Here is a 10374-nt window from a genome sequence, read left to right as displayed (position 1 = left end):
AGTTAGGGGGTGGAGGGGCGGACCCTTGGCGTGGTGATAAAGTTGCCTCTGGGGTTGCCCACGGCACACGTTGGGATGCCTGGCCTCCAGGCCCCACTCTGCTGCTGATCAGAGTCCTGCTGAGGCACATTCCAGGAGGCAGGACAGGATGGCTTAAGTTCTTGGGTCACCACCTCCCTCACCTGGCTTCAGCCCTGCCCAGCCCAGCGCTGGCTGCTGCTGCAGGCACTTGGGGAGTGAATCAGCAGGTGGGAGTGGTCAGTATGTCTCTGTCTCTTTCTGTTCCTTTAAAATAAAAGTAAAGAGAGAGAGAAAAATCTTGTAGGAAGCCAATGATGAGAACGTGAGGAAAGGTCCCTGTGTAAGTTATGCCAAAGGAAAATGAAGCAGAATTCTGAGGCCTGCCTCTGCCTCCTGGTGAACCTTGTCCTATGAGCCGTGCTGGGGGAAGGCTGCTGGGTGAATGTGTGGGCACTGCTGTTGCTGGGCCAGCGAATGTGACTGATGGTGTCTAAAGGATGTCAGGGCCATTCCCACAGTGTGCCTGGCTCCCAGGCTGGCCACTTCCCTGCTTCTCCCATTAGCTTAATATCCTATGGGCAACTCAAACTTGTTTTCAAAGTCACGACTGGCTTTATTCACATTAGTTACTGAACTCGATACTCTCTGAAACCACAGCTTTTGAAGTGTATATTATAATCACTTTTACTCAGCAAATTTTTTTTTTTAAGATTTATTTTTATTACAAAGTCAGATATACTGAGAGGAGGAGAGACAGAGGGGAAGTGGAGCTGCCAGGATTAGAACCAGCGGCCATATGGGATCAAGGTGAGGACCTTAGCTACTAGGCCACGCTGCCAAGCCCTACTCAGCAAAATTAAGCAACTTTGCTACTTCTCTGTTGTTCAAGCTTTTATAATATTTGGATAGAAGCTAAGCAGTTTGACATCTAACAGTAAAAACTTTTTTTTAAAAAAAAAAAAAGCTATGTTAATATGAGGCACCAGGGGGCGCAGCGTTCCACGTCTTGGGTTTGGAGCAGATGCCAGCTGGTGAGGCAGCAGGCGCTGTTTGCTCTGTCCTGGGGAGGCTGGCGGCCCACTTTCCGCATCCCCAACGACCACGTGCAGCTGTGTTTACTGCCTGGATAATCGCTTCAGAAGAATCATTCTTATCAAGCAGAAGTTTCCCCTTACTGGTGTTTCAGAGCTCCTCCGCAGACTGCCTGTACAGCATGTATTGTATGCTCCTTGCCATCACAGCCTTTGTCTTCTCCAAGCAGATTTTTGAGCTTCTGCAGACAGCCTAACCAGAGAGAAGGGAAAGAGTCGGCTCAGATGATGCTGAGGCAAATGTCTTTGGTGTCACCATAAACACACAAGAAGCCTTTCCTCAATGTCTCATCTCATGCAGGATGTTGTGAGCTGTGGGGACTGGCGCCTGGCCGGGTCCAAGAAGCTGCTAATTGTGTGACAGACTCTCAGCTCCAATAGTCCTCATCCTGATGCTTCTTGTCCTGGCCATCCCGATGTACGTCCTATTGTCCCTGCAGCATAGACTTCATCATAATAAATACCATGGAGTCCCCCCTAAACCCTCCAGGGTGGTGACTTTGGACTTTCCACATGGGTCGCCTTAATCCAGTTCTGAAGTCCCCAGTGTTTATCATCTCCTGCTTTTTTTGTGTGCTTTTATTACATAGGAATAGGTGGATTCTTAGAAATTTTGTTTCAGTTTTCGTTATTTTCAGAACCCTTCTTCATGCGGTCTTTTGAACTTTTTCAAAACTTTGTATTGCCGTCACCTATTTTGCTGTGTTTAGCTGAGTTTCATTTACTGTTACTGTTATATTTCTTCCTTTGTTTAAAAGATGTATTTATTTATTTGAAAGGCAGAGAGTGAGATCTTTCCTCTGCTCGTTTACTCATCGAATGCATGAAAGACCCCAGGCTGGGTCAGGCCAAAATCAGGAGCCAGGAACCCCATCTGGGGCTCTCGTGCGGGTGGCAGGGACTCAAGCATGTGGACTGTCTTGAGCTGCCTTCCCAGGCACACTGACAGAAGGCTGGATTGGAAGCTGAGGAGTCACTCCGTTATAGTGTGTGGTCCCTTTGAGCAGTGGCTTTGCCCAGGGTGGGGTAGGGGGATCACAGCATCCACTCCAGTGTTCCCTTTAGTAGCAGTAACAGTTTGTCCAGCTCACTGTCGATGGGCATTTGAGCTGTTCCAGGTTTTGCAGGGGCAAATGGTGATCTCCGGAGTGTTCCCATGCCTGTGTCTTGCTTCACAGGTGCAGGTCCCTGGCTTCATCCTGGTCCAGCTTTGGTTATTGCAGGCATTTGGAGACTGAACCAACATATAGAACACTCATTCATTCATTTATTCATAATCTGTGTGTATGTGTCCCATTTCAACCTCTGTCTCTCACATAGATGGAAAATATTTGAAAACAGAATAATTCTGGAGTTTTCTATGTTGCAAAAGAATTTAAGGAAAAATTCACAGTAGTTTCCAGAAAGAGATAGTCTTATCTTATTGACTGACTAAAATCCAGGGACCCAGAATTTTCATGAGTCATAACTTGAACATTTTTGTTTATGGCCCTTTCCTCTTGGCACACGTTGTCAAAATGATGGAGGTAGAACAATACAGAACTGTCCAATGAGGTCTAAAACAGGAAATGGTAACACGCATCTGGGTGGGAGAGGCCCCCTGACCAGTGCCATGTGGCCCTTCAGAGAGAGGCAGACCCCTTTCTCTCACAAGTGCTCTCTGGGAAGCAGTGACACAGACACCTAGGGTGTGGGGTTGATTCCCAGGATACCCATGACTCATGTGGCCCAGAGGATGGGGCAGAACCTTGCTTGTCCACGTGGGCAGCATGTCTGCCAGCCCTCTTTGCAGATCTGAGCGTGGCCTGAGACTCCTTACTACCTTAGGCCAGAAGAAGCCTGTGAAGTCCTTGGACACCACGCTCCAGGCTGATTCTACAAATACCTACAGGCTTTCGCTCGTGCTCAGAGGCATCAGAAATGCAACCTACACTAGCTTGAATTTGCTTTTTATTCTAGGTCTTCAGGATTGATAAAAAAAAAAAAAAAAAGAAAGAAAGAAACCCCAAACCATCTCAGATCCCATGAGTAACAGTAAGATTAAACAGCCCTGGGAAATTACTTCCCACCCTAGCATCCAAGTGACAATGAATGACAAGCAAAATGCTGTGTGTTTGGTGGCTCCTGTCACACTTCTGTTTGAACAGATTCCTTGGTAAGCATGATAGGCACCTGGGTTTTGAAGAAAAGGCTTCTGTGCAAGAGCCTGGGTCTTGTCTGCCCATTATAGGAACACGGTGGGGTCACTCGAGTCACAGTTTTCTATGTGGATGTGTGATTGGATGCCAGGGTACACTTTCTGCAAGGGCAGCAGGGTCCCCAGTTTTGCACCCTTCTTGATAGGACCTTTGTATTTAATTGGCTTGATATAGAACATCTTGATACAGAAACCTGAAAGAAAAGAAGTATTATTCATCACTTGAACTTCCATAGCCTTGAACCAGAAATTTTTAAATTGATAGAAATCAGAAAGAAAAAGAATAGTTGAATGAACTCAGAGGAGGAGTGGAAAGAAATGACCAAATCATATTTAAAAGGAAAACTACAAAATGCCAAAGGGAGAAGAGATTCAAATGAAAATTTAATAAAAACATGGGAGAATAATAGCAGGAAAGTACTAAGTAGCTGGAAAATTTTCCCAGAGTTATATCAGCTCTAAGACAATCTAATGAAACTATTAGACTTTAAAGAAAAAGAAAATGGAAATCAATGAAGCAAAAAATGTAGACCTTTCTGAGACTCAAAAGAACAAAAAGAGAGTAGAATAGAATAGAATGTAATATAATATAATAATTATAAAATAATATGAAGGTGTTGGGACTAAATGAGTCATATCTGTAAACATGAATGGACTTTTCTATTTAAATTTTTTTTTACTTGCTTGAAAAGCTTTGCTGCAATTATGTGCAGTATGGAATAAAGCAGTGTTTGAAGGGGCTAAAGATGAAAGAGCCAGGCAAGGCTTGCCAGCCAGATAGAAGGAATTCTAGTGAAGGGCCAGCATTTTCTACTCTTCCCACACTGCACACCCAGAAAGCAAGTGTGTAAGGCAGAGACAGCAGGAGATGCAAGGAGAAAGGCAGGAATCCTCTTCCCCACCCTCGACCAGGTAGGATACAGACTACTTTCAGTACATACAGAGCCAAAGGGGAAGAACCCACAGCTGTGAGCTTATTCAGCATGGTAGGCATTCATAGAAAAAGATATCTGCACTATCCAAGAATAGAGCAATGTGCCAATTCCACTGGTCATTGGAGATGTGCCGAGTAAAGTCACAAAGAGATGCTCTACTATAGGCTTACCAGAATGGCGGAAATGAAAAAGTAAAGAGAGAAGCCTGAATGTTGTGTATAGCACCATGCCCTGCTGGCAGAAGTAGAAATTGGCACAAGTGCTCAGAAAAACTGTGTGGCAGCATCCAAAGCCAAAGTTACACCCGTGGTCCAGCAGTTTGACCCTGACAGCATTCTGCCAGCTGCTGAGCAGGTTGAATCCAGTGAGGCATTCTAGAAGTTGGAAATAGTAACTTCCCTTGCTGGGAATAATGACTGGAAGGTAGTGCAAGGGTCCCTGGTTGCTGGTAAGGTTCTGTTTCCTGGGCTGGGGACTGGTTACATACAAATTGTTCACATTGTGAAAATTCTTCGAGCTATACAGTTTTGTTGTAACCTACCCTTGGGTATGTTTACACCTTAAGAGGACAAAAACAGCCACTCCATTCCTGGAATGCCAGGAGACCTCGCTTTACCCAGAACCTGGAAGCCCTTGAAAATATTAACCATTCACCTCTTCCAGAAATGCCAGCAGTCATGAACTGTTTGGTAAACAAAGGTACTTATCCCTCATAGTGAATGTTTCTAAAGAAGGTTTTGTTTATGGATTCTTTTAAAAGATAAACCACATAGGCCACAAGAAGGGACACCAGCTGCATATGCTAGACGCAAAGTTGTCAGGCAGGGTGCTGGACCAGTTTTGAGAAATGCTTGGTGTTGTCAGTATCATTGGATCGTTTTCAGGGAGGTATGGTATTTTTGTATATGGAACCCGCATCAAACATGTAAATATCAACACCTCCAGGAGACACCCTGGTTTGCACGTCACCTCCCTCACCTTGTCCAGATATCCGAACACCATTGTTGATGGCATTTTTGGTTTTGTACGGTTTCTCTTGGCCCATGATCATCCCCGTGAATGGTGCATGCACAGCAGACCCATCAGGACACAGGATGTCCACACCATGGTGAGGTCTCTGGTGGCTAGGACAGGAACAGGAAGGCACAGACTGAGGGGAGCTGCCACCAGGAACTTTGCTTTGTCAGAACAAGGAGTTAGCCTGATGTTCCCAAACCAGTGTTTCACAACTGAAACCGCCAGGACAACTGGGCTGGATACCCTATTCTGGTGAGCTCAGTTTTGTTTTGTGTTTTATTTTTTTAACTTTAAGGTGTGGGGAGAGAACAAGCTCCTATATATTGATTTGCTCCCCAAATGGAGTGCATCTTCCATTATCTGGACAGGGTGGAGATGCTTTCTGGCTTGCCTAGGACTAGGCTCCAGCATGTAACATTCAGAGCTTGGCTCAGTAATGCCATGGTCTTATGGGAAGAGAATCCAGATGCTTGAATCCAGGTCCAGGTTTGCGTGTCTCCCCCTGTGCTTGTCGATTCCTTTAGTTCTTTGACACCTCAGATCAAGTTCCTTGTGGATAAAATGCAGCAGCAACGTTCGATCGTCACCTTCAGAAAAGCCAGAAAAGCCCTTTTTCCCTGCTCTGTCCCCAGTTCAGAGCTCCTGCTATAAGCCAAACTCTCAAAGTTGTTCCCAAGACAGTGGGGTGTGTGGCTGCACCGCCGGGTCGTTGCACTGTCCCAAGGGAGAGGATGGTGAGCCCTTGGGGAAACACAGGGCAAGGACATGAGGACAGGCCTAAGGAAACCCAGATGCTGACAGTTATTCGTGACCGGCCCCCTCCCCTGCAGTACCTTTGAGCAGAGTACTGTCCACAGCCATAACTGTCGCATGTCCGGATCTCGTTGGAAGACTTGCCAGCACATATACTAGCCCAGGGCCCGGCCAGTGCTGAAAATGATAAGTGAGAGCCTCAGATATCGCCCAGCTCTGTTTGCCTTATACATCTCTCAGCGGGTTCCAAAAAGCCTGTTTTTACAGCACTTTCACCCTTTCTGTAGTTTACTAAGGAAAGGTCTTCTCTACAAAATGTTGCAATATTCAGATGTATAACTGCTTTTTTCCGTAGCCACAGAGTTCCATTATGTAACAGAGAAAGCTTTTGTAAGTCTATTCATCTATAAGCATTCATCTTCAAACTTGGGCTTTGTGGGTAAGTGATGCAGACTTGTTCTTTTCAGATGTTCTTTGCCCATTACCTGTCCTGGGAACCACTGGGTTTAGGTTAGGAACAATTTCATCAGGGGAGGGCATTTGGGGTAAACTTTGGGCTGCCCACACCCACAGTGGAGTGCCTAAGTTTAAGTCCTGGCTCTCTTTCTGGTTCTGCCTCTTCTATTAATGTGCACCCTGGCCAGCCATGGGTGATAGGTCAGCATTTGGGTCCCTGTCGTTTTCATGGGAGATCCAGATTGCGTTTTAAGCTCCTGGCTTTGGCCTGGCTTGGCCTTGGCTGCTGTGGCTGTTTGGGGAGTAAATCAGCAGGTGGAAGATCTGACTCCCACCTCATCCCTGCCCACCTCCCTCTTAAATAAACAAAATCTTTTGGAAAGCATAACTAATCAAACTTCACAAGTCAAAGAAATAACTCTAGGAATTCCAAAGTAACTTTGTAATGCTGTTTTAGGATTAGTCCTAATAATCAAATCCAAGCAAAATGTTTGCATTAAAGGACAAAGAGGATTTGGGCTAAAACACGAATTCATAGTCTCAGTCAAGGAAAAAGCAGGTTTTTAGACATAATCTAACATGTAAAGGAGGTTTAACCTGATGTGAGGGAGAGAGGTAAGGAAAAAGTGGAACTGCTGTGAGAAGTCCCAAAGCAGGAAAACACACCGGAGTGCCCTGGCTCAGTCCGTGTGCTGAGTGCAAACTGCTCCTGTAACACGGGCTCTCCAGCACAGTAAACACTGACAGCTGTTCGGCTGAAGGACACTTGCTGGTTTTCCATTTCACAGGGAGACAGAAGGGCGCTTCTTAATGTTCAGAGAGAATGGAATTTAATGATAGGTTTCCCTGGGTGCAGTTTTTGAAATTGAGAACACACCTTTTCCAGAAATTTGTGGCAGACCTCTTCGTACAGTTAACAAATTCAGCGTTTCATTTTGAAACAGACTAACAAGCAAGCACAAGAGGCTGCTGACTGCATTACTGATTTAAAGACATTTCACTAATGCGTGCTGTGAGGAGAAGCTGCAGGGAATGTCTGCCGCGTGGACATTCTCTGACACACTTGTAAAAGGTGGAGGTCAAAGGTCTTCTACCATGAGGCCCAGCTTCAACTCAACGCCTGGATCAAGAAAGAATATTGCCCCCTCTCATAACTAGCGTGTACCCTTGGGAGTCAGTGCAGCACTGGGAACCTCGCTAGGCTCTCCACGCTTCACCCCTGCTTTGCGCGTTTGCCCTGCCCCACAGCAACCTCAGGATCAGGACTGTCGGGGTCCTCCCATTCACTTTTCTCTTTCTGCATGTAAGAGTCAGCACATTCTGGTGGTAAAGACTCAGTAGTGCCTCTCCCACAGTGTGCCCTCTAGTCCATGCTGCGTGATCGAACCTACAGGTTTCTGCTATCATTGTGCTACTCAAGATTTTTAAATCTACCCCTGGAATCAGTTTTTTTAAATTAGCCAAATGTCTAAAGCTGTACTGTTGACTTACCAGTGGAAATCAAAACAGCCAAAAGCAGAAGTCTTGTGGAAAACATCTGGGTTTTGCTTCCCGTCTGTTTCTTCCTCTAATTAGAATGGCCCCCACACTCTCTTTGAAGAACATCCAACTTTGAGTGAAAATTTCTGGCAATTTAACCTTAGAATTCTGCACCTCTCATCTCTATAATTTCATGTGAGACACAGAATGGTGACAGAATGGAGCAAACTAAATCCTGATATTCTGTGGACAGCTCTCTGACTATCGTGTAGAATCTGTAGAGAAGTCTGATCTGAACGAGACAATTTTATTGGAAACACTGTCTAAATATTAACAGGAAATGATAAGGCCAGGCACAGGCTGATGATCTATGGGGCTGTGGTTGGTAGCAGAATAACTATGTGAATAACGATACATTCAATGCCATCTACTAGTAGTTTATTTTCATTTTATTTTGAAGGCTGACAGAGAAAAGGAGATCTTCCCCTAACGCCCATACTCACCAGGACTGGGCCAGACCAAAGCCAGATCCAGAAACTCCCTCTGGGTCTCCCATCTGGATGGTAGGGCCCTAAGAACGTGAGCCATTACCTGCTGCCTGCCAGGCTGTGCATCAGCAGGAAGCTGAATCAGAAATGGTGGAGATGGGTCTCACGCCAGGCACTCTGGTATGGGAGACACATGTCCCAAGCGGTGTCTTAAGTGCTACACCAAACTCCCATCCTTGCTAGTCTGGCTTTCATTTCTTGGATAGCACATATTTCAGAAGAGAATTAATCACGAGCATTGTATGACACATCATAATACACTCTTCATTATACCTGTTAGGTCACTTTGGGTTATCCATTTAATTACATTTCACCTGTGCGCTACTTTTGAATAATTTTGGTAAAATCATGTTTATTTCATTTGTGTGATTTTAAACATTTGCTTGTTTGTCATAATAAAACATTAACAAAGTATCTATTAGTAGGGGACAGATAGATTCTGATATGATCATATGATGAAGGTTTGCTTAAATTAGCCAGTTAGAGCTCCAAACATACTGCTGGACTTAAAAAGCAACCTTGAGGGCCCAGCGTGCTAGCCTAGTGGCTAAATCCTCACGTTGCATCCACTGGGATCCCATCTGGGCACCGGTTCCTATCCTTGCTGCTCCACTTCCCATCCAGCTCCCTGCTTGTGGCCTGAGAAAGCAGTCAAGGATGGGTTAGGGCCTTGGGACCCTGCACCCGAATGGGAGACCCAGAAGAAGCTCCTGGCTCCAGGCTTTCGATTGGCTCAGCTGCAGCCATTGTGGGCATTTGGGAATCAAACAGTAGATGGAAGAACTTCCTCTCTGTCTCTCCTTCTCTCTGTATATCTGTCTTTCCAATAAGAAAATAAAATAAAAGTAACCTTTAGAATGGTATATGCAGGATTATAACAAGCATTTAAGCAAAAATATATATTCATCTTTATGAATTTTGCATTTATGATGAAGATACAAAATTAGAAAAAAGCACAGAGCACAGTTTAGCATGCTCTGTGTTCTCTCTCTGAGGAAGGAGAGAAATAGAACCAGGGAGAAATATTTAGATACCTTCAACTCTAAAATATTTCAGTTCTAACCATAAACGAACAGAAGCAAGCATGTGAAGTGCTAATTTCGTAATTATTAAAGATAGATGGATGTTATTTTACTCCTGGTGCTTTTCAGTACACTTAAATGCTCAGTATGTTTCAAATGTCCTTTTGAATGCTTTTTATGGTTGTTACTTTATGAGGTTCTAGAATTTTCTGTGCTCATTTCTGTGATTTCGCACCAGCTGCAGGAGATGGGAGTTGTGGTCCCAGCTCTTCTCTTCTGCATTAACACCTTTTCTAGATTTTTCTGGGGCAGGTAGAACTTTCCCAACTCTTGATCTGGGGTTTATGTATATATACATGCTTTGGTATGCATTTATTTATTACTTATTTACTTATCTGAAAGGCACATTTTCTGTTATGTCTACCTTGAGAGAGCAAGAGCGAAAGTGAGAGCAGGAAAAAGAGGAGAGAGAGAGAGAGAGAGAGAGAGAGAGAGAGAGAGTGTGTGAAAATGCGATTGCCTGTTTGCTCTGATATAGATAAATGTTTAAAGATGTTTGTATTTCAGTAGATAAAATTTCTTGTCAGTTTTCTGTTCTGTTATTTCTCTCAAATAAGCTGTTAGTTTTTTCTAATAGTTTCTCTGCTGAATTTTTTTTTCAAGAAGTGGCTGTATTGATTTGTTCTGTTTATATGCGTAACACATTCCTGTTAAGAAAATTACCCAAATGTGAAAAGCTGTAAAACAGATTTCCTCTAACATTGTGCATGTATGTCTTTTTTTCTTTTTAAACTGTCTCTGTTATCAGGGAAATGCTGCTGCTTTCTTTGACATGTGCTCTGGTTGAGCACTTAA

General features: G+C 44.3%; 1 protein-coding gene across 1 annotated transcript; it reads right to left on the bottom strand.

The window, feature by feature from the left end:
- Positions 1–3308: 3308 nt before the first annotated feature.
- LECT2 (leukocyte cell derived chemotaxin 2) lies at positions 3309–8007 on the bottom strand. The gene is made up of 4 exons (XM_004586426.4): positions 7962–8007; positions 6095–6191; positions 5223–5368; positions 3309–3503 (listed from the first exon to the last, which is right to left on the bottom strand). Exons 1-4 carry the CDS (start codon positions 8005–8007, stop codon positions 3337–3339), a joined length of 456 nt encoding a protein of 151 aa, XP_004586483.2. The 3' UTR covers positions 3309–3336.
- Positions 8008–10374: the final 2367 nt, after the last annotated feature.

The sequence above is a fragment of the Ochotona princeps genome, chromosome 19 (assembly GCF_030435755.1).
Source record: "Ochotona princeps isolate mOchPri1 chromosome 19, mOchPri1.hap1, whole genome shotgun sequence".
NCBI classification, from domain to species: Eukaryota; Metazoa; Chordata; class Mammalia; order Lagomorpha; family Ochotonidae; genus Ochotona; species Ochotona princeps.
The sequence above is the reverse complement of the archived record's forward strand: the minus strand, read 5'-3'. Positions and strand labels throughout refer to the sequence as shown.